The sequence below is a fragment of the Haliotis cracherodii genome, unplaced genomic scaffold, assembly GCF_022045235.1.
Source record: "Haliotis cracherodii isolate W230 unplaced genomic scaffold, xgHalCrac1.p SCAF_24, whole genome shotgun sequence".
NCBI classification, from domain to species: Eukaryota; Metazoa; Mollusca; class Gastropoda; order Lepetellida; family Haliotidae; genus Haliotis; species Haliotis cracherodii.
The window spans coordinates 3,945,644-3,970,710 of record NW_027266280.1 but is presented as its reverse complement, the minus strand read 5'-3'; the positions used below and the strand labels follow the sequence as shown (position 1 = coordinate 3,970,710).

The following is a 25,067-nucleotide window of genomic DNA, read 5'->3' as shown; positions in this document are numbered from 1 at the left end:
TAGTGTGTGTGTGTGCGTGCGTGCGTGCGCGCGCGCGTGTATGTGTGTACATATGTTGTAAGATACACCATAATTCCTTTACAAATCAGTATAGACAGTATCGCTTATTTCTGTGCTGTTGATCTTCTGCTAGATGCTGCACACACCTGCCGGGAAGTAGACAGAAACAGAAATAAGCTCAAATGAAGATCATGAAGATGTCAGACCTAAGACTACAATCCAGATATTCATTCATGTGGACAATTACACACCACGACCCAATAATGAACGACTAATTCACATTTACGACAGCAGTTATTCTTTTTGTCAGTCTGTGGTCTCTGAGAGGCACATCTCCTGTTTCCCATAACATCCGGTGTTCATTCCAAGGCAGAATAGGTCCCCTGTTTCCCATAACATCCGGTGTTCATTCAAAGGCAGAATAGAACCCCTGTTTCCGATAACACCCGGTGTCCATTCAAAGGCAGAATAGATCCACTGTTTCCCATAACATCCGGTGCTCATTCAAAGGCAGAATAGATCCACTGTTTCCCATAGCACCTGGTATTCATTCAAAGGCAGAATAGATCCACTGTTTCCCATAACATCCGGTGTTCATTCAAAGGCAGAATAGATCCCCCGTTTCCCATAACATCCGGTGTTCATTCAAAGGCAGAATAGATCTCCTGTTTCCCATAACATCCGGTGCTCATTCAAAGGCAGAATAGAACCCCTGTTTCCGACAACATCCGGTGTTCATTCCAAGGCAGAATAGATCCCCCGTTTCCCATAACATCCGGTGTTCATTCAAAGGCAGAATAGATCCCCTGTTTCCCATGACATCCGGTGCTCATTCAAAGGCAGAATAGATCCCCTGTTTCCCATAACATCCGGTGCTCATTCCAAGGCAGAATAGATCCCCTGTTTCCTATAACATCCGGTGCTCATTCAAAGGCAGAATAGATCCCCTGTTTCCCATAACATCCGGTGCTCATTCCAAGGCAGAACAGATCCCCTGTTTCCCATAACATCCGGTGTTCATTCAAAGGCAGAATAGATTCACTGTTTCCCATAACATCCGGTGTTCATTCAAAGGCAGAATAGATCCCCTGTTTCCCATAGCGCCTGGTGCTCATTCAAAGGCAGAATAGATCCCCCGTTTCCCATAACATCCGGTGTTCATTCCAAGGCAGAATAGATCCCCTGTTTCCCACAACACCTGGTGCTCATTCAAAGGCAGAATAGATCCCCTGTTTCCCATAACATCCGGTGCTCATTCCAAGGCAGAACAGATCCCCTGTTTCCCATAACATCCGGTGTTCATTCCAAGGCAGAATAGATCCCCTGTTTCCCATAACATCAGGTGCTCATTCAAAGGCAGAATAGATCCCCTGTTTCCCATAACACCTGGTGTTCATTCAAAGGCAGAATAGACCCCCCGTTTCCCATAACATCCGGTGTTCATTCCAAGGCAGAATACGTCTCCACTACCCCGTGATCGCCTTAGTATACTACTGAAATAAGGACCCGTTACACCGCCGTCGGTTCGTTCCGATACATACACCAGTAATAGTGCTGACATTAGTTCTCTCCAGCAGCATACGTACCCACTTCTCCACCTGGCAGGAAGACTCCATTGGCCACACAGTATAACCCTCTCTGACACGGGCAGTCGTCGGTCATGTCTTTGGGGGGAGAGTAGGCAACGTCCGTCTTTGTCCAGCAGACTTGGGAGAATAGTACAACAGGATCAGTACCACGTAGATCGCGTAAATCCTTGATAAAATATTTGTAGGAATATAAGTGAGTGAACATTGAACAGTATTTCACGGCGTGTCAGCGTGATGGAGTTGGACAGCCCAAAGTGATGCACAATTTTGGTCAAACCCACAAGCTAATGCATGGTGCTGACAAATCTAGAAACATTATCAAAACGAACCGCGATTCGATTACCTTGCGTGATTCGGGCACATACAAGGAACGCACTCTGCTCTGTCAACAATACCTCATGGCAGGTGTATGAGATAATCAGTCTCACTAAAATCTTCACCATATGAGCATACGGAGCAGTACGTCTGATTTATTCATCTTGAAAACCAACGTAAACGGGCAGTTCCGATGGGTAATAATAAAATCACCACCTTGTGTTCTGTGTTCTTGTTTTGTTTCTCTTGTTTTGTTCATTTATAAGTTCCATTCTTAATCTTAATCACCTCAACCGACTGGAGGGGCACGGGTGGCCCAGTCGTCTACGGCGCCGCGAGTCGCGTCTCTTGGGCACGCCAGTAACCTATGTTTGTGGGTTCGAATCCCGGTTCGCCCCCATTATGTTTCTAGTTTTGTCAGCACCATACCGGTGCTCGTGGGTTTCACTGAAGTGGTAAAGGTCCGGGACTTCCACCCACATTAAGCTGACGCGCCGTGATATTCCGTAACTGGAATAATGTTAAATGCGGCGTTTGAAACCCAAATCACTCACTCACTCACTCATCCGACTTGACATATTGAAATAGAGATTAAAGAAATGTGATGTGACTAGCCAGAGATCACTTCCGGTCACTGTTCCGGTAACCACCAACAGATGCAGCGTTTTGTCTGTGAACGAATTGGGTAGGGAGGGTGTGGTCTGGTTTAGTTTGACCTACTTTGTCCTTGCGCCTTCATTGTCTGACAGGTACCCCTCGCTGCCCTTCTACCGCTGTCAACGAGGTCGTTGTCGACGTCGCCTTCACTACGTCTACCAGTCACAGCGCCAGCGTTGTGATGCTGCTGGCGATATTGGTTGTCAACGGAGTTGCCCTTTGGGTGCACACAACAGTAGAGAAACGGGCAGTCAGCGGCTGTCTCGCAGGACTCTGTCCACGGAACAAGGCTCACTGAACACTGAAGGTAAAATAGGGATTATTATGTGTGAGTGTAACTCGGCTCGACTCACTCACTCCCATAGAACTTCGGGCAGCAGTGGCTGGTATCCACATTAGAATTAATTTCCCATGCCACAATCTGGCGGGAAATATTAGATAACAAAACAAAATTGTTTCCGTTTGCTTTTGACTTACTTCCTATCAGCACAAGATGATCTGTCTTCAAACATTGCCGTCATGTTATAGGGACTATATGCGGTGGGATCTTCAATATCCCTACGCTATTGTTGGCCAAAGTATTGTCGGAATAAGCCGAGTTGACCCGAGTGATGAGAGTTTGTTTCGTACTGATGTCAGAGTATGTGTATTGTAGAAACGTAGGACGTACTCACAAATGTATACATGTAGATTATTAAATAAGCTCCTGTTGGATATCATTCCGTTTGTGTTAAAACAAATATCTAACGTGAGTGTCCTAAAAACGGTATCTCACAGAGACGAGTGTAAAATTATTTTTTACTTACTCAAACTTTGCATATTATGGATGTTCAAAGGGGGCGGTCGGGTAGTCTAGTGGTTAAAGCGTTCGCTCGTCACGCCGAAGACCCGGATTAGAATCCCGACATGGGTACAATGTGTGAAGCCCATTTCTGGTGTCCCCCGCCGTGATATTGCTGGAATATTGCTAGAAGCGGCGTAAAACCATACTCACTCACTTACTCCAAGTTGAAAGAAGACGTTGTGGGTGTAAGCGTGGCGTATGAATAGAACATTCGTAGCTGATGACTAGACCATAGCATTTATCTCAAGCAGCAGTCTTGCAATACAGTGCGCAATGAGATCAGTTATATTTTTTTAAGAAGCGATAAGATGCCGATTTTAAAATCATGTTCATAATATTTTTTATATACACAAACATCACCAAGTTTGAAACATCTGCATTCACGGAAAATCGAGCTTCCAACTCGGATCAGTGTTGGTCAGAAGGGGACCCCGCGAGACGATCCACACATCGCGTCATGTCAGAGCGGCTATGTGATTTCGTAAAAGGCAGCAGATGGTTTATACTGTTATGAAATTGGGTGCAAGGACCGTTAAGATACTGTAACACCGCCTGCTCTGTTTCGGAGCACAAAAGATTCACGACAAGTTTTCATCGGTTGTCATAAGGACGACATTTCTAACGACTGTCTACTTGGTCCAAGGGGCGCTACTCTCACTTTCAACAATCAAGTTCAAGGTCGTATGTAAACGCGGTGATGGATGTTGTGATGATCTTTCCACATCATATTCAGAAATATGTAAAAAGCGGCAATAACACCTGTGTCAACACCAATATGACGTGCGATGAATATTTAAACATCGTCTCCTAAAGATCAACTTTCGAGTGAAGTAAAATATTTACTGGCTTGAGTAAGTTAACTTTGGAACAGTGACAATGATTGTTTGTTCAACTCAGAAAAAGTCCACTGCATGGCGACTAAATAAGGACAGAGTTCCATTTGTTCGATCACTTTACTTGAGAGAGTCACTCGAAATGACAATAACTAAACTAGTATGGGACAGGTTGAAACACGGGCGTGTGTATAATTATATCTGGTTCCGGTTCCGATTGCGCATGTGCACTGGTACAAGGGACCGTCTGTTATACAGGAGCGACGTATAATACAATGTTCTCTAGCGACGACCTGTATATAATCGCGTCTGGACCACCAAGGCAATCCAGTGCTTGCTATGGGCATCGATCTACACAAATGAGATACGATGACATGCATCAACAATGGCATTGAGAACCTGGTCATGACAATATGCGAATATGTAGTGAGGTTGTCAAAGGTCCGGGTTCGATTCTCCACTCGGATACAATGCGTAAATCCATATGGCATAAAAAACATACAACAACAAAACACACATACACCTCACTGTAATATTATGTTAATCAGGGTATGCTTGGAACCAACTCTTGAGTTTAACGTTGTTTTGGTTGTTGTTTAACGCCGCATTCAGCAATATTCCAGCCGTATGACAGCGGTTTTTACATAATCGAGTCAATCCAGTGATTGACATCATGAGCATCGATCTACGCAATTGGGATCGATGACATGCATCAATCAAATCAGCGGGCCTGACCACCCGATCCCATTAGCCGCCTCTTACGACAAGCATAGTCGCCTTTTACGGCAAACATGGGTTGCTGAAGGCCTATTCTACCCCGGATCTTCACGGGTCTTTTAACGCTGTGTTTCTATACAGCAGTATGCTGTAACATTCAATGAACATTGTACACAATGGGAGCCAGTGTCTACAAGACAAAATGCTATAATTAGCGCAGATACTTCAGTGGAAACGTATGAGATAACGTCATTCCGTAGACACCAAGCTGAGATCAATATACAGTATCGTCTCCTTTCAAATGAACGGATGAACAGGAAAAGAAACCACAAACTTCCTGTACGCTACTCACTATAAGTAAAACGAGTACAACGAGCGGCGCTGTCTCCATACTGGTTGTAGTCCCTGAGTGATCAGTACAGCGTAAGTAGGTTAGTAAGACTATCTCAGCTTGGGTTCAGACTCTATTTTGGCCGCCCCATTGATTGGGGTCAGTCGTGGTAATCTTGACGGACACAACACACTGGGACAACCAAGATTGACACCACACATTGGGACCACCAAGATTGACCCCAATCACTGGGACAACCAAGACTGACACCACACATTGGGACTACCAAGATTGACCCCAATCACTGGGACAACCAAGACGGACACCACACATAGGGACAACCAAGACTGACACCACACACTGGGACAACCAAGACTGACACCACACATTGGGACCACCAAGATTGACCCCAATCACTGGGACAACCAAGACGGACACCACACATAGGGACAACCAAGACTGACACCACACACTGGGACAACCAAGACTGACACCACACATTGGGACCACCAAGATTGACCTCAATCACTGGGACAACCAAAACTGACACCACACATTGGGACTACCAAGATTGACCCCAATCACTGGGACAACCAAGAGTGACACCACACATTGGGACCACCAAGATTGACCCCAATCACTAGGACAACCAAGACTGACACCACATATTGGGACCACCAAGACTGACACCACATATTGGGACCACCAAGATTGACCCTCCGCTACGTATACACTAAGTTCCTCCATCGACCGGGAATACATAAAAGCGATATAGGTTGTAGTGGTGACATCGAGCTTAACCTAAAGCCATGTAGCGGACACAGCCTTCGGGAACTGCTCCAAAAGAGCCACATAATTAAAATTGTATACAAAAGACAAGTTTTTCGGGAACTTTATTTGGGTAAAAAAACCACGAGGCCAATTCTTTTCATTTCCACTGGAACAAAATAGTTTCGATATCTCATTTCTGTATCTATCTATCTATCTATCTATCTATATAAAGTTCAGATGTTGATACAGAGAGGTATGGTATCAGAGTAAACTATCTGAGTTTAATTAGACGAATGAGTAGAACAAAATAATTTACAAACAACGCATATACAAACAGAATATTGCGAATATCACAGTATCGCTTTTTTTTCATTATCACATCTGTACTGGTCCATGACTGAACACTCTGCACGAAGGAACAACTTGATTTTCAACATCCTTTCTCCGAACCCGTGAAGATCCGGGGTAGAATAAGTCTTCAACCCATGCTTGCCGTAAAAGGCGACTACGCTTGTCGTCGGAGGCGACTACCGGGATCGGGTGGTCAGGTTCACTGATTTGGTTGATGCGGGTCTTCGATCCCAATTGCGTGGATCGATGCTCATGATATCAATCACTGGATTGTCTGGTCCAGACACGATTATTTACAGACCGCCGTCATGTAGCTGAAATATTACTGAGTGCGGCGTAAAACAACAAACCAACCAAACAACTGGAACTTTAGATGCCTAAAGTGTTCTAGTCAATGTCTATACATACATGTACTAACGTCGTCGACACACACATGTGTGACTAATCACACACTGCCAAACTTGTGTGAATACCACGTGCTGGGTTCCGTGTGCAACGGAAGATTCCATTTCCACAGAAAAGGTGACTGGGTGGCGTGTGACGCGGTGTCACATGAATTCGTCAATGCGCCACGTCGACTGACCGACGAGCAAACTCAGGTCGTGAGTTTGTTGAGCAGCTGAGCAGGGTATCACAGCAGAGCTTGGACAACGGGACTACATTACTTTAACCACTGTGAAATGGCGAGGAGATCTGTATCCAGTGGGAGAGGAGTTAAGAACGTGTATCAGTAAATAAAAAGAAACAAGGCAAAAAGTGAGCAGGGCTCCCTAATACCCCCGACCACGACTCCATCAATTTGGACATTGGAGTGAGTGAGTGAGTGAGTTTAACGCCCCTTTTAACAGTATTCCAGTTATATCGCGGCATGTCAGCTTAATGTGGGAGGAAAGCCCGAAGTGATGCAGGTCTCAGACATTTACCACTTCAGTGAAACCCACGAGCACGGGTATGGTGCTGACAAACCTAGAAACATAATTGGGGCGAACCGGGATTCGAACCCACAATGATAGGTTTCTGGCGTTCCCAAGGGACGCAACTCTGCACAGCGAATCGCGGCGCCTTAGACGACCGGGCCACCCGTGCCCCCTTGGATATCGGAGATGTATTGATGCCTTAAGGTTTGAGTCGCCTTCTCTTAACAAGGCCAATAAAATAACATATGTCCGATGATTGCGTAATTTCCACATCATTGTCACTGTCCCGATTCACAGCTTGGTATGTATGAGGTATGTCCATATTTGGCACATATGTGATATATACAGCATCATTACAGATCACGTGGCCACGTCTTCGTCACTGTCTGGGTCTTCTGGGTCCTCTGGCAGCTGTTCGCGAGGGCTGCTGAGATCTGCTTCCAAATCTATGAAAGAAAAACAATTCCAAAACATCTACGTCTAATTGATAATAAAAGAACACACAACATGTTAAAAACCATTTTCTTTGGCATTAGCAGGTTTCAAATACTCGATAACATCCCCAAATCTGAAAATGTTAATCAGCAAATATAACTATTATCAGAGAGTCTCTGTCTCTCTTCCTCCAAATTGTTTTAGATGTATGGAAAGAAACAGTCCCCTACATCTATGCTTGTCGTAAGAGGCGACTAAATGGATCGAGTTGTCAGGCGTGGTTCCCATTTTCGTGTATCAATGCTGATTAAGTACAGACCGATGCCATTTAGCTTGTGTATTGCTGAGTGCGGCGTTTCACAACAAAAACTACAACTATGCCACCAATAGCACTTCCTACCTCACATACACCCACACACCTACACACTGAAGATCCGGGTTAGAATAGGTCTTCAGCAACGCATGCTTGCTGTAAAAGGCGTCTATGCTTGTCGTAAGAGGCGATTAACGGGATCGGGTGGTCAGGCTCGCTGACATAGTTGATACATGTCATTGAAACCCAATTGTGTGGATGGTTGCTCATGATGTCAAGCACTGGATTGTCTGATCCAGACTTGATTATTTACAGACCGCCGTCATATGGCTGGAATACTGCTGAGTGCGGCGTTAAACGACAAACAAACATGTATATCTCATCAAGTTTACTGAAAGGAAACGCTTACACTCATTGCCGTAGGGGTTGGGCAGTTGTCCTGTGTCTCCGGCCTCACCCCCAGGTGAGATATCCCTGCCCCGCAGCGTCCACAACACGGGGTAGGGCGTGGTGTTAAAGTAACCAAGGAGGGTGCGGCCATCTCGGGACAAAAATATCTCTCGTGGCTGAAAAACATAAACATGCTGTACATCCCTGGCTCCTTCGCGGTTTTCTTACAAGGACGCAGATACTGTTTTACCCTTCAAATAATTCCACGTGTTCCCATGATCATGACGAAATATAAACAGCAAATTACGTTATCATTAAAACAAACAAGAGTTTGCCACTAACGTGGCTATATCCCCCGCCCCTGTTGCAGAATTTATGACATAATTAAATCTAAACAAACCCTAACCTTTTTTGAACCTAAGTCCATCTTGCTGCCATGGAAACGTAGAAAATATAAATTTCTAAAATTTCTAAATAGCAAAAGGCACCAGTTCAGCATGTACTTGACAGACCTGCAAAGTTTCATGAAAAAATATTGAACGGTTTCTGAGTTATGCTCCGGAAACGAAACGTGACGGACAGACGGACGGCGCCCGTTTCTATATCCCCTACCAACTTTGTTGGGTGGGGGATAATAAGTCAATAAGTCGGAATGTGGGGAAACCAAATCGATTTCACTTCGGTGCTGATTTGTGTGCATGTTCCGGGAGCTGGACGGTGGGAAAGATGGGAGGGCGGGTTTTGTAGTGAGAGAGGATGTAGATGGAAATAGCGAATGTGACATGATTTTGAAAACAACGACCCGTTCACATTTCATGCATCACTAAGCCTAGAATGGTTTATATCAGTTATTGACATCGTAGCCCTAAAATACCCGTGAAGATTCGGGTTAGAATAGGTCTTCAGCAACCAATGCGTGCCGTAAATGGCGACTTGTCGGAAGAGGCGACTAACGGGATCGAGTGATCATGCTTGCTGACTTGGTTGAAGCATGTCATGGTATCCGAATTGCGTCGATCGATGCTCGCGGTGTCTATCAGTGGATTGTCTGGTCTAGACTCGATTATTTACAGACCGCCGTCATATAGCTGGAATAATGCTGAGTGCGGCGTTAAACAACAAACAAACAAAATAATAGCCCTCAACAATGATGTTTTGACGATTTATAGTGTCTCAACCTGGATGGATCTCCAACGTACCCGGATATCCGGCGTAAACGAAGCCACACACTTCACTGGTGATGTCTGCCAAAGTTTCACTGCGTTGTCGTCGATGTCGTTGTTGAAGGTGGTGAAGTAGGGACTGCCGTAACGGCAACAGATCCGGGAAGTGCCGTGTCGGCTGTGAACACAGTCCAGCTGTTCTCCTGTTTATTCAAGAGTAGCTAATGCTTAGCTTCAACACTCAACTCAATATGCAGCCTACCCGTTCCCCAGGTATGCATAAGTCTTTATTATGCTTAAAGTGAGATAAGCCAATGAGAGGGCAGAACTATTTACCCCACATGAGCCCATATACCGTCAGTACAAATCCAAGATGATTATGATAATATGTATCAGTAACAGCCATCTTGGATTTTCCAACACCCACTTCACATATTTCACATGAAAATTCTGGTACAGAAATTCGTTATTCGACACTGTTTTATGTTTTTACATCGTTAATTGTGATGTGCCAGGACATTAATCTTTTTCAAATCATGTCAATGACTTTATTGATAAAGATTATACGTAGTTAATATTGTCAACAAGGTTTGGCCGCTAAGCTTTGAAGAGTAGTCTCCCTTTGACCATTAACGTCAGCGGTCTAAGCTCAGAAGAGGGTGTCTAGCCGGTTGAGCCACATTTCAAAAATGACTATTGCCGAATGCGCCACATTTTCAGCTGTGTGCATTTCACCTACCCTAGCCGGTAATTATTTAATCAGATTACCGATACCTTTAAATGAGTGTCCCACATTTAAATTGAGTAAACGTTCTTAATTGACATTGCGTTAATCCTGTTATTCATAACATATTTAAGTGACGTCCAGTTCACTCCATGTCAGAACCATGGCAAATGCACAAGTTCAAATAAAGTTCATTGAAAGTGGCAGAGGAGGCGTCATTTTGTACTATGATGGCTTTAAGTTTCGGTGTAAGAGCAGTCGTGGTGAAAGAAGATACTGACTGGTCCTGTATTGTCAAGGAGTGCACTGCAAGGATCACAACTCAGGGTGAGTTGCTTCACGCCACCTCGTGACAAGGTGGATGATGTGTGGCTTGATGCCATTGCTGACTCTCCTGCTGGCCCTAAAGTGACTGCCTTCATGGACTATGTGACAACCAGTTGGGTTCAAGGACAGGCCTTCATCCCAGAGATTTGGAATCACTTCGACAACCAAGGCCAACCAAGGCCACCGTACCAACAATCACCTAGAAGGGTGGCACAACAAGATAAAGAGACTTGTCAAGAAGTGCCACCCGAAGTGCCGATCTACGAGGTAGTGAAGCTCTTTCAGGCGCGAGCAGTCACTCACAGAGGTTGCAGTCCTGATACCCTCTCACCAGTGGTCAGAACCTTCGCGAAGAAGGAAGTACAATTCATTACACAATCGTGACCTGTAATGTGACAATGTAATATGACCTGTCATGATATCCATCAATGTAGTGTTGAATAAATTATCCCTGTTATGATCTGAATAAAAAATGAGAAAACAAAACTTGTTTTGTTAAATACGGTAACGTGTTAGAATCACAAAGCATGTTTTGACAGCATAGCCACGAGAGCCACATTCCACAATCACGCAACCGTAACCATTGCCACGAGAGCCACATCAATTTTGGCTATCTATTTTCGAAATGTGGCCTGTAACCCAGAAGAGTAGTGCGATATGATACCACAAACATGAAGTGGAAACTTTGGGGCATAATAAATGCGTTATGGTGTAGGTAAGCTTAGCCCAATGAGATACAAGGACATCTGATTGTTAGCTTTATGAGTGAACTTATTTATCAGTCATTACGATACATTTTCAGTGGACTCAAAAGAATGTTCAGTAGTTGAATTCAACTGAACGGCATTTAACCAACCTGTCGAAATGCTGAAGACGTGTAGGTGCGCATCGGTGACAACGACAGCAGTGTCATCGGCCACAACATCGAATCTACGTACCGCGCCATGACCTGGTTGAGTGCGCAGACGACAGTGCTCTGTCTCTATATAAATATAGTCACAATTTACGTGATAACGTGAGAATATATATATATTATAAAATAAAAATTTGATTTTTTGATATTCGGGGTGGCTGAAAAAATATATTGGCCCTGGAAATTCTTAAAAAAATAATTATGTTTCAGGCTGTTGTAATATGAACAAAATTGTTTGTCACTTACCACGTGTTTTTAAAAAAAAAATGTTGAGGTTCATTGTTTTAATTTTAAAATATCTGGTTTTGCAGCTATATGGAAAAATACCTTTATCTCCATCTCTATACAAAATCCTAGGTCTCGACAAATATAATGATCGTTCCTTTAAGCAAACTTTAGAATCGACCACACATTAACGCTTGCGATTGTAGGCAAGACAAAGACTTTATGTGAATAAATTAGATATCTAAAACGCTTACTTTTCGCCAGGTCCCACACAACGATGGAGTGTTTATCTCCTACATCCGACTTGAACAACAGGAAGTTGTCTGACGTCATTCTGACATCAACCACGTTCTTCAGAGACACTGAGGTTGTGTTGACAGAACACAAGAAGCAGCACGTGTTTGTGTTGAACACAAGTAGTGGGCCTTTAGTTGTGCTGGCCAGTAACGTCACCTCGTCAGTACTGAGCTGCAATGATCAACACCAAAAACTTGACACGCAGGTTTCTTGCAATTCCCTCTTATGGTTATTATGACGCAACTAAATACAGTAAACTACGGTTATAACGAACTCAAAGGGACCACTAACTTTAGTTTGTTATAACCGTAGTTCGTTATAAGCATATATACAGCATAACTATATATAACTATAGCAAATAGTCGGGACATAAATATCAGTTCGTTATATCCGTCAGTTCGTTATAAACGTACTTTACTGTATATATTTATTGGGGGTGTCAGTGTCGCAACATGTCGTGGTTATGTTTGTCTCCGTACCTGCAGTCCCGATATACGCTCTGATTGACCCGCCTTCATCACTGACGTCACGCGACCTGTCGCCAAGGAATACACTTTGATGTTCCGCCGTGCTTTTGTTGGCGTCACAACTGAAACAAAATAACGACATAGAGACCAAGAGAGTCTTGGTTTTGCATTTAGTCGCCACGTTCTTCGGCGGTTGGGAATTATTTATTTCATCAATTCATATGAAAAGCAGTTGCAGGGTAGATTTATTCTTTCACAAACCTTTGTCACAAGCAATTACTCGGATGTCGTTCGGCGAGGTAGCCATTTTCGGTAAATAGCCCTGTAACTGTTTGATGAAGGTCAAGGTCACAAGGTCAAGGATATTTGCCGTTCTGTCCCATGACCCCACAAGCATTGAGTGATCGCCATATGGAACGATTAGCTGATCTGATTTTTGCTGAAAATGAAAAAAACAAACAGATACATTTACGATGATGTAATTAGTAGTTTCTTGAGATTTCTTCCCTCCAAAAAGTTTTACGATACGAACCATAATTGAGTCGATATATAACATAAAATGATCTCTGATCAGCATGCGTGTATATATAGTTTTATATATATACGCCGCTCCCAGAAATATTCAAGCAATATTACGGCGGGGGGCAGAAAAAAATGGGCTTCCTACCTAGTCATGTTAGGAATCAAACCCGGGTCTTCGGGTTGACGAGTGAACGCCTTAATCAGGCTACCCATGCGCCACTGATCGTAATACCCGTCTGGTTTAAAATCCTCTGAACTTGTTCAAGCTTGACGAGTTTAGGGAACAGCGGCGACCCAAAAAATGTGGTATAAATCTGTACCATATCCGGTTACAGGTGCGCATGCGCAGCTTCTGTAATTACTGGTGTATCAAAAGATGGCAATGCCTGGGAGTTTTGTAATTGGCGATAACAATTATTAATAAAAAAACCCTCTGCTTATGTTTTCACAACAAACTCTATTTAGTCCGCTATTTGATTCCGTTCGATACGGGGGACCAATGGATGCTGTTTAGTGACGTTCACTGGTAGCCTACAACAAAACGGCCACCGCGTATCAACTCGTTTAGGTAGACAAAAACCCAGTCACACAAAGCATGCCTACCAGTTTGACCTGTCTGAGTACGGTGGCGGTTGTGACGTCATACACCCGGACGTACTCCTTGGCCACGCCCTTGTGTTGGAATGACCCGTGGAGCAGGAGGAACCGCGGGCTGTCCATCGCGTACATGGATCTGAAGCAATGGAGACAGTAAGTCAAATAGTGAATATGTTGTTTAATGCTTTGGGCGGTATATCAGTTATATGACGGCTGTCAGCTTGATGTTGGAGGAAAGCCAGAGATTCAGGTCTTAGACGTTTACCACTTGGAAACTGGTATACCACTTATGCTGGTAGGAATTGTTCGTTCACTTTAAAAGCCTCGGTGCTGATTGTCTGATTAGAAAGCTCACATGAAGGCGATTTCATATGGAGGTGTCCTCAGATCTTCACGCGGATTCAACTTCCCAAGGCAAGAGCGTAAAAAGACTATAAAAGTCCAGTTTCCACCCTTGCCGAATTAGGTTGGAATTTCGTGGCTCAATCGTAGCGCCACCGGTGGCTATTACGAGTCATTTACCTTATATGTCCCTCCTATTGACCAATCAGCTTCAACCTCTTATATTATTTGCATTTGCTTTAAACAAAATGTCGGCGCCCAATCAAGACGATCTGGTGAAAATCAAAATCTATATTGTAACACAACGGGTCTTATTTACAGTGAATGCTGCGCTATTCAAATACATTTATTTTTATCATTAATATTATAAACTCGCGAAGCGCATCATATCATGAGCACCATGATTAAAAACATGAAACAATTTGGAAATTAACAATTTTGTTAACGCAATTTTAATCAGAATATGCATAGACTCGTTACTCCATCCAAAATGTAACTCCGGAATTCCAGCCTAGTTCGGCAAGGTTGGAAACTGGACTTTTATAGTCAGCTAACTCCCTTGCCCCAGGAAGATGTATGAGATTGCGATAAACCCAACTCACACATTTTCGTTTAACACAAGTCGAGGTCGATATTTTCTTCTCTCTAAACATCTATAGTCAAATCCTAAGTACTTACTTGAGGACAAAGTACTCGGACGAAGGGGCACCACTTGTGACGTCAGTCTTCAGGGGTTGTTGTTCTGCAAGCAGGGCACCAAGGCCCTGAGAGTCATCTCGGGTCAGGTCCCAGATCCTGAGCATCAGGTCATTGGTGGCCGTCACAAAGATGCGCATATCCACTGTCAACGCGTTGACAATTGACCTGTGAATATGTTGGAGAACAATATGGCGTTCTGACTTTTGTAGATCCCAGATGACCACGTTGTTCCAGTTGGAGGAGATGAGGTAGTTGCCGTCGGGGGTGGCGTGGAGGAATGCTGACATACGGTCGTGCTTCTGTCCTACAGGTCAGAGACATTATGTCACTTGCCAAAACGTCAAATCTCGTCACATCTCGTCAACGAGATTACACAAGACGTGAGTATGAAATGACAGATACAAGCTAATGATAGGATTTTTCTCGAATTAAAAACTGACAAACAAAGCATCTGACGATTTTAACAATCATAATGCATTGTGAAACTTGGGAGTTTGAAGACTGGGAAAGTATTGTTTGTATTTTGTACTACTCTAATGTAACTAATAATGTGCTTATGGCGTTGAGAATGAGCATTTGATTTTCCGATAATTACTGCCCATGGGAAATAAACTCTTCAACCTACATGTAAGTCTCGCTTGATAATTTAGTATTCCCTGTTGTTTTTGTGGCAATGTTTAGAGCAAGGGAGAAATGTTATCTTAAGTGCTATGTAAGCTGAGTTCCCATTGGTCCGAATGCTGAATGGTTTCCCTCTCGCTTGAACCAGGACGTCGCTTGATTCGTTGGTTATAAATAGCGACAACAAGTATACAACAGAGAGTCCTATGTCGTCATGATTGATGGACGAACAAAGTGTACTAATTGAAATTCACTTAAAATAAACACATAATGAAAAGGTGAGTTGACTTACCGGGCAATGTACGAACTAAATCACCAGTGTGGATATCAAAGAACATATGATGAAGTGATTGGCCCGCGCCAATAATTACGTGTTTCCGGTCCGCTGAGAAAGCCGCACAACTGATAATATCCTTCATATTAGCATCGGAGACAGGTAACGCTATCACCGTTGACAGGAAGGCTGAATCATTGACGTTGAAGATGTACATCTTGTTTCCATGGTTACCTTCAGATATTGCCACAAAGTCCTCACATCCTGGAAATTAAATAGCGCTCCGAGTGACCAAATGACAAGAGTGCGGTGGGTAGACTTGTGGATAAAGCGTTCATTCGAAGGCCAATGTTCTATTCCCTACATTGGCAATGCTGGGCTATTGCTAACAAGAAAGTAGAAGCAAGCTCACGCCACAAAACTTCAAGGGTATTTTTGTTCATTCTTATCAACTGTTTAATAACCTAAAACAAGCGTATAGTAGACGAAGTCATCTATATCCCCCGCCATTTTAACACGTTATGGTCCCAAACCAGGTAACTGACCCACGATTTCTCTTAGGTCATGTCAAAATAGCTGCAATGGAAATTCTAAAATAAACATTTATAAAACACCTTAATAGCAAAAAGCACCAGTTCAGTATGTGCCTAGTAGACATGCAAAGTTTTGTAAGAAAGTATTTAATGGTTTTTGAGTTACGCTCCGGAAACAAACAGCACCCTTATAGAACCTAAGTCCAACTTGTTGCAATGGAAACGTAAAAAATAAAAATTTATAAAATTCCTAAATAGCAAAAGACACCAGTTCAGTATGTGCCTAGTAGACATGCAAAGTTTTGTAAGAAAGTATTCAATGGTTTTGAGTTATGCTCCGGAAACAAACAGCACCCTTATAGAACCTAAGTCAAACTTGTTGCCGTGGAAACGTAAAAATAAAAATTTATAAAATTCCTAAATAGCCAAAGGCACCAGTTCAGCATGAATCTGATAGATATGCCAAGTTTCGTAGAGAAATATTTAACGGTTTCTGAGTTATGCTCCGGAAACGATTTCGGGACGCACACACGCACACACGCACACACACACACACACACACGGACGGAACCAATTTCTATATCCCCCGCCAACTTCGTTGGGGCGGGGGAAAATAACCTATGGGATGTACAGATTAGATTGTTACATTTCTAAATTTCCATGTCAAGCAGAAATTCTGTCACCTTGAAGTGAAGCCCGAATTTGACATTAAGAAATTTCAATTTCACCTTACATTTTGCTTTCATACATTTGTTTCAAATTGCCCATTGAACTGAATTATTGTTTTATAAACATTTTACGACTTACGATAAAGAGCCTCATTTATTTCTGCGCTACACATTTTTATTTATTTATTCTAAGTACCATACGGTCATATATTGTTCCTAACTGACAGCGTTAAGAAAGTCAGACAGACTGTTTCAGCGCTTCGAAAAATATGTGCATCACCGTTATGTGTCGAATGCACTGATAATCCTATTCCGATTTTTTTAGACAATGGTCCTAAAAGTCTAAGGTTATAATTATAATATTTCGTAATTATTTTTATTTCCCCCGATATTATATAGAAAGTTTGTACATAAGCTCACTACAAAGAACTTTGTAAATCTTAACGGGACGTAGTATGTGCAGGCTTAGTAGACATAGCTTGGGCAGAGATTCTGAGATTCACTCTATCATTACATGGTCCATTTTCTGTTGATTGTTAGTAATGTATACATGGAACTCTAGCTCCTTTACATAGTTATAAAATGTACAGATCGTTTCAAGGATTTATACACAAAATATTTTGCCGTAAGTATAAGATAAATGAGTATCGTCTCGTCGGTGTTTGTACATACATGACAAGTCCATCCTATCTACCACAGAAGCCAATGTAACTGTATGTTGAGTATGTTGTCCAGTTGTACATTAAATGTATGATTTAGAGTGAGTGAGTGAGTTGGGTTTAACGCCGCTTTTAACAGTATTCCAGTTATATCACGCCGTGTCAGCTGAATGTGGGAGAAAAGCCCGAAGTGATGCAGGTCTCAGACGTTTACAACTTCGGTGAAACCCACGAGCAAGGGTATGGTGCTGACAAACCTAGAAACATTATTAGGGCGAACCGGGATTCGAACCCACAATCACAGGTTTTTGGCGTACCCAAGGGACGCAACTCTGCACAGCGAATCGCGGCGCCTTAGACGTCTTGGCCACCCGTGCCCGTATGATTTAGAAAGACGATAAGACTTCATATAATATTTAAATATCACACTTGGGTTACCAACTTGATACTGAATATAACAACAAACCTGCTACAGCAGATGAGCATCCCATGCTCTCATCTTCCTGCACCTGAGCATTAGACGCCGTTCCCAGAAACGCCCCATCAGCAGCTGAATATATCTGAACGTTCTTCTCTAGAAACACAAACATGGCGGTCTTGTCCTTTCCGGCCAGACAGAAGCCTGAGTTTGCCATGTAGTTGGACAGCGTGTACGCTTCCACTCCCGAGTGGAGGTCGAAGGCCCTGATGTTGTTGCTGGTGACAACGATGACGAGCGTGTCGGCACAGGCTGTGTAGACCCTGTTGGACTGTGGGCCTGTGTCGTCTATAGAACGGAGGAGTTTGCCGGTACCGACGTCCCACGTCTTCACGGAGTTATCCATTCCACCTGGGAGTAGTGAGGGAGTAAATACTTTACTGGTTTGTATACACTACGTTCCTCCATAATGCCCGGGGCAGTGGGGTAGCCTAGTGGTAACAGCGTTCGCTCGTCACACTGAAGACCCGGGTTCGATTCCCGACATGGCTACAACGTATAAAGCCCTTTTCTGGTGAGCCAGATTAAATATGAAAAAGCGTTACAACAGAACAAGGGAACAAAGAGTTGGGGTATTAGACTCCACTTACACGTGACAGCCAGTTTCCCATCACTGGTGAGGTCAAGTCCCGTGATCTCCTGGGTGTGTTCCGCTGGGGAGTGGAGGAGTGCCCCACCCGTCAGGGTCACAATACGTTGGGAGGGGAGCAGGAACGGGGTGGGGGAGGCGTGACACTGGGCGACGAAATCCTCCAGACCCTGGGAACCATGAAAATGGATTATCCGATGTAGCATTATATCTCCAATGTTGAATCTTAGCTCCACAGGGGCGGTCGGGTAGCCTAGTGGTTAAAGCGTTCGCTCGTCACGCAGAAGACCCGGGTTCGAATCCCGACATGGGTACAATGTGTGAAGCCCATTTCTGGTGTCCCCCGCCGTGATATTGCTGGAATATTGCTAAAAGCGGCGTAAAACCAAACTCACTTACTCACTCACTGTACAACACTGAACTACAGTCAGTCGAGGTAGGTGTCAGAAGAACACGTTTGAAATCTTCAAACGATTCTTACATTTATAATTATTTCATTCTTTGTGTTTATGGTGCATTTTACAATGTGCTTAATATATGAGCTTCATGTTGAAAGGAGGCAGTGGGATAGCCTCGTGGTTAAAGTGTTGGCTCGTCATGATGAAGACCCGGGTTCGATTCCCATATGGGTACAATGTGTGAAGGCCATTTTCCGGTGTCCTCCGCCGTGACAATGCTGGAATATTGCTAAAAGCGGCGTAAAACCATACTCACTCACTCATGCTGACCGAAGTTGTAAATGTCTGACACCTGCATCACTTCGGGCTTTCCTCCCACATTAAGCTGTCACGCCGCGATATAACTGGAATACTGTTAAAAGCGGCGTTAAACCCAACTCACTCACTCACACATGCTGAAAGAGCAGTTCACGTGTTTTTCATGCCATCAACGTCTCTAAACCAACGTGTATGTGTCTATGTAGACATTTTGTGTTCGGATGCTGACTACTAAATGAGTTGACCCACCGCACAGGTCGATCCAGGTGTTGTTTCATGGTCGCATCAACTGATACCGACGTTGTATGTTTATCTTGGAAGCAAGTATTGGAAAAGAAGGAGAGCAACTGACTTTTCTGTCCTTGATCCTGCTGATGAGCTGAGCTGGAAGCTCGTCAGGACTGGTGACCAGTGCACCCTGGGACAGGTGTATGGCTTCTGATAGCGTCATGAGAGGTTGAATATCCGGAAAGTGGGACGTGGCGTCGAGGTAGTCGTCTGTCACTTGTCTGTAATAAACAAACGAGTTCAAATATTTTCACGTAGATTAAATCTGTGGATTTTGATACTTATTCTACTACAAACAACAAAACGGACCATGCTTGGTTTCTCTGCATGTATGGTGTACGAAGCCTCTAAAAGTAGCGTTCTGCAGAGTTGCTTCCCTTAGGCGTGCCAGAAACTAATGACGGTGGTTTGAATCCCAGATTCGCCCCGATTGTGCTTCAAGTTTTTTCTGCTGCGAGACAAGGGAACGCTTTAAACACTAGGCTACCCATCGTTCGTTTTACTGTGAAAGGGGAAGCTAAATTTAAACAATGTATATTTGTTTCAACATTCAGAATGTCCTACGAACAAAAAGGACAAAAAAAATTTTTGCAAAATAATCCCAGGCCCCCACGCCAAACATAGAGAACAATACAGTAGACTACGGTTAAAACGAACACGCTAATAACGAACTAACGGATATAACGAACTTACTTTTTGGTCCCGACTATTTGCTGTAGTTATACTGTTTATATGCTTATAACGAACTACGGTTATAACGAACTAAAATTAGTAGTCCCCTTGAGTTCGTTATAACCGTAGTTTACTGTATATCAAGAAATTCGATATGCTCATTCATTTGCGATAAACAGGCAACTTAAGGAGTACTAACCTCAGTCCCTCTGACTTCAACTTGGCCGACACAAACTCCAGGTTACCCAGGCATTCGTCCATGAGGAGCTCGCTCTGACCCGCCCTCTGGCGGTGATACGGTAGGTTGTTTAACTTCCGGCGGTTAAAATTCGTACCATACTTAACAGGCTGTGAGGTCACGTGACGGTCAGCATTTCCGGACTGACCTCTTGAATCTATGTACGGTTTTGTTTTCCCTTGAAGTAAAACAACGAACAAAAATGTGTTTCAGGATGTTAACTCATTTTGAGGTTGACATTAAACTAGATGACACTATGAGAGGGTGATTCTGAATTCATCATTGGTCAAACATTGCATGAAAAACCACACGAAAAGTACAAAACGCAATCTCATCAATTTCATATCTTAGTTCTCGCTACCACAAAACAAGGAACTGAGGACATCCCATTACGGGTCATGTCAGATGACCTTTCCGAACTTTGACTGACCAATGAAATGCCCATAACAAGAAGTCGACATTAGCCAATACGAAAGCAGCTTTCTCGAGTTTTTCGGCACTAGTTTCACGCTAGCCACTTCCATACCAGACAACGCTTTGAAAAATATTTTGATAAAAGTTCTCGATTCAAAATTTGAAAAGTCAACAAAGGAACTTTCTGGAATGTATGACAGAACTTCCACAATCCATGCAAAGTCTCTTCCGTTCAAATGTTATCCCATTGAAGCGAGAGATAGACGATGATTTGTATAGATTCAGTCGTAAAGTCCGTATTTGTCGTTCGGAATACCCCCTGTTAACCTTTTTGAGGATGAATGATTAGAAAACATATTCCGACTGTCACTTTCCTGATCTCGAGAGCGACGCTCTCATTGGTCGGACGAAAGGTCGTTCTGATGTGGCGCGTAATGTGATGTCCTCAGATCTTTGTTTAGCAGTAGCGTAAACTAAAATCTGATTTTTGTGATATATCACAAGAAACATCCTTAAGTACAATTTGAATATATCTATCATCAATGCAAAAAAAAGTTTATCATTGTTCAGATATGTTTTCCTTTGTTAGCACTGACGTAAAGGCGCTGTCGAACGCCGACAACAATCGTATGTATAAATCTACTGCAGGAACTAGTTGTACGTTTGAATGTACGTGTAGTCAGAAAATAAACCTTGACAATTAGTTGGCACGTACCATTTGACCATACTCCCGAGAAGAACTCTCCCAGTGAGCGATGCATGTGAGCAACAGCTTCAGAGTCCCAGCAATACCTGTCGGTTGCCGCCTCGATGAACTGTCGGTGATACCAGTAGAACACCCTGACGCCATCAGCCCCTCGGTCAACCAGATACGGCCCAAGTTCGGCCTTGACCCTCACTAGGAGCAGAGGCGGAAGTCGCCTGATGGGCGGAGTCCAGTACATGTACACGTCACTGAGGACGTCATCGTCACATGACAGGATGTCCTCCAGCTCGGTCTCTGATAGGCCAGATCTGCCTGGGGAGGGAACGGACGATTATGAGGCACGTTTTATCTCTTTTTCATAATAATAAAACTACAGCAATAACGATGGGGTACTGTTGAAAATTATCTGAAGATGACGATTGCTGTTTGAAGTAATTCCTGATATTCACTTTGGAAAATGTGTGTGTCGTAGTAACAACACAGGAAAACATCTCGAACAGAGAAGCTTCATCAGACGCATATATTTGTAATAAGTTCCTAGTGATCAGTAGCTAATCTCATCTCATAATTGGCATACACATGTACAAACCATACCATAGTCAAATGATTGTTTTGTTTACCGCTAAGCAATAGTCCTGCTGTATGTTGGCGGCCTGTAAAGAATCATTTAGTCTGAACCTGTGATTGATATTATGAGCAACGACCCATGCCGTAGAGTTCACATTGACACACTATCAACCAAATCATCAGCCTCATCACCCGATCCATTAAGTCGTCTGTTACGACCAGCATAAATAATTTGTACAAAATGAGCAAAGACAGTCCTTTGTATGTCGTTTCATAGGTGTTGTTAAAACGTTCGCCATCTACTCACTGAGGGTAAGATAGGCGAGGGCTCGCTCAACGAGGATCTTCCCGTGCATTTCTTCAATCCTCTGAAAAAGGGTGTCGATGCAGCCCCTCACGGTGTCCTGAAGGACGGTGGTGTCGCTGGGGGAGTAGGAGCGCCACTTGAGCGTCTGGTCAAACGACAGTTTCAGGAAGAGGGGTAGCGGGCACCTGTTGAAGGCCTCCTCTACTGTATGTCTCTGACCAGTGGTCAATCTTCGTCCTGCTTGTTCAAGCCATGTGTCCACTATGCTTGTCACTTCAGTCAGGGCAAGAGTGGGCACTTCTGCATAGTTACAGGTACCAGGGAAGAGCGCCTAAACCATGTCAATAGACATGTATACTTCATTTTCGGAACAATTATATTGACACTGACCATCACCGCTGTAACATTCGTAAATCAAATCCACCTGACGTTTACTGCTAAATCAAAATCAATAAATTACATCTTTATTACTAATGCACCAAATACCAACCCTAAAGGATGCTTAAAACGCTACATTATTACCCCGATCAATGGATCAGTGTCCACTCGAATTTCAATCTAAGCTCCCTGAGGAAAATACAATCCTAGCTGCATCGTGAGGCACTAAGGATAACAGACACATTACCATCTCATCATATAAAAAAACGTGAACACTATGAAATTCTGTTCGTCTTCCAATATTTTCTAATGGTAGCAGTTTAATAATTCAATGAATTTAACACAGTACTACTTCGTTATAATGTAATGTGTTTCTTGTAACGGATTTCCGCCCAATCAAATGACCTTTTTATGATGCCAATCTGGTTATAATGTCATGTTTTTCTTGGAATAGATTTCCACCCAATCAAATGGCCTTTTTATGATGCCAATCTGGTTATAATGCCATGTTGGTCTTGGAACGGATTTCCGCCCAATCAAATGACCTTTTTATGATGCCAATCTGGTTATAATGTCATGTTTTTTCTTGGAACGGATTTCCGCCCAATTAAATGATCTTTTTATGATGCCAATCTGGTTATAATGCCATGTTGTTCTTGGAACGGATTTCCGCCCAATTAAATGATCTTTTTATGATGCCAATTTGGTTATAATGCCATGTTGTTCTTGGAACGGATTTCCGCCCAATTAAATGATCTTTTTATGATGCCAATTTGGTTATAATGCCATGTTGTTCTTGGAACGGATTTCCGCCCAATTAAATGATCTTTTTATGATGCCAATCTGGTTATAATGCCAGGAGTAATGTTCTTCAAATGTCAAATGTCCCAATTTCCTGTCTATAGCGACAATTTTTGGGGGTTATGTTCACCAGCATGCATCATTATCATCCATCTTTTAGAAACCAGTCACTCTCTCAAGTGCATTGATCTCACAGCTGATCCCCGTCACGATAAAGCTGAAATATTGCCGATGTGACGTTAAATCTTAACTCACTCACTCACTCACTCACACACTCACAGCTCATCCTCTTTTATTCTTTTTTTTGGATACCTTACAATCACTCACTTTCCTAAAACTACGAACAAATTAGTTTGACCTTCATTACAATACCTTATTCATTAGCATATTTCAATTGCCATTATATTTCACCTCCCGTAAGGTGGCATAATAACAAGGTTGTAATGTACTTAAAAAATAAATGAGACATTGTATCGATTTTGTTTTGATAGTGAATAAGTATTTCCTTACCTTTAACCGTGGTAGAATTTCATATTTCTCTTCCGGTAGTGTTGATAAAACTACCTTCACATTAACCGGAAGTTCCCGTGGTATCCAGAGCAACTGCCTGGCATCACCGGAAGTGTCCAGCTGGTCCAAAGAATCCAAGAAGAGGACGAGCGGGGTCTCCGTGGTTGCTCTGGACAATGTTGACTTGAAGAACTCTCGCAGCTCCTTAATTGTCTGTTATATACAGAATTAGTGTCTTTGATTGAGAGAGACAAATGTTAAACACACATGATGCTCATAAATGGCAACACAGACTACGATACGCTTTGTTTGTTTGTATTTTTGTTTTTTAACTCCGCACTCATCACTATTCCAGCGGTCTGTAAATAATCGAGTCTAGGCCAGACAATCCAGTGATTGATATCATGAGCATCTGTCCACACTATTTGGATACGATGACATGCATCCACCAAGTCAGCGAGTCTGACCACCCGATCCCGTGAGTCGCCTTTTACGACAAGCATAGTCGCCTTTTACGGCAAGCATTGGTTGCAGAAGACCTATTCCAACCAGGATCTTCACAGGTTACTACTGCGATACACAGGCGATGATTAACGCGTTCGGGTGGATGGAGTTGATCTCCGATCAGAAGAGCGGACAAGGACATGTACCCAGCAGGAGGAACGAAGATACTATCGGGGCTTATCTTCACTGCGTGAGGCTCGGTGGTGAAGCTTCAACGTTAAAGAGTTCGCTCGCCCAGCTAAGACCCAGGTTCGATTTCCTACTTGGGTACAATGTGTGAAGCCCATTTCTGGTGCCACCTGCCATGATATTGCTGGAATATTGCTAATAGTGTCTTAAAACTAACTCACTCACTATACTGCAAGAATGAATTTATTAATTTCACAGTGTGAACTTGCCGAGAAT

The 25,067-nt window shown here is 43.2% G+C and overlaps 2 protein-coding genes across 2 annotated transcripts in view; both read right to left on the bottom strand.

The window, feature by feature from the left end:
• Positions 1-3,247, bottom strand: LOC139472173 (uncharacterized). The gene is made up of 4 exons (XM_071254549.1): positions 3,236-3,247; positions 2,625-2,862; positions 1,587-1,706; positions 1-146 (listed from the first exon to the last, which is right to left on the bottom strand). Exons 1-4 carry the CDS (start codon positions 3,245-3,247, stop codon positions 130-132), a joined length of 387 nt encoding a protein of 128 aa, XP_071110650.1. The 3' UTR covers positions 1-129.
• Positions 3,248-6,177: 2,930 nt separating this feature from the next.
• LOC139472275 (NACHT and WD repeat domain-containing protein 2-like) overlaps positions 6,178-25,067 on the bottom strand; it is a 36,723-nt gene continuing 17,833 nt past the window's right edge. The window contains exons 11-28 of the mRNA XM_071254686.1: positions 24,159-24,371; positions 22,470-22,800; positions 21,605-21,907; positions 20,437-20,653; positions 19,630-19,786; positions 18,563-18,731; positions 17,961-18,323; positions 15,653-15,898; positions 14,719-15,043; positions 13,705-13,834; positions 12,841-13,018; positions 12,592-12,701; positions 12,070-12,283; positions 11,534-11,659; positions 9,663-9,829; positions 8,483-8,639; positions 7,683-7,771; positions 6,178-6,722 (exon numbers count right to left, since the gene is read on the bottom strand). Of these exons, the coding sequence (XP_071110787.1) occupies positions 7,686-7,771; positions 8,483-8,639; positions 9,663-9,829; positions 11,534-11,659; positions 12,070-12,283; positions 12,592-12,701; positions 12,841-13,018; positions 13,705-13,834; positions 14,719-15,043; positions 15,653-15,898; positions 17,961-18,323; positions 18,563-18,731; positions 19,630-19,786; positions 20,437-20,653; positions 21,605-21,907; positions 22,470-22,800; positions 24,159-24,371 (3,492 nt within the window). The 3' untranslated portion in view covers positions 6,178-6,722; positions 7,683-7,685. The remainder of the gene's footprint in view (positions 6,723-7,682; positions 7,772-8,482; positions 8,640-9,662; positions 9,830-11,533; positions 11,660-12,069; positions 12,284-12,591; positions 12,702-12,840; positions 13,019-13,704; positions 13,835-14,718; positions 15,044-15,652; positions 15,899-17,960; positions 18,324-18,562; positions 18,732-19,629; positions 19,787-20,436; positions 20,654-21,604; positions 21,908-22,469; positions 22,801-24,158; positions 24,372-25,067) is intronic.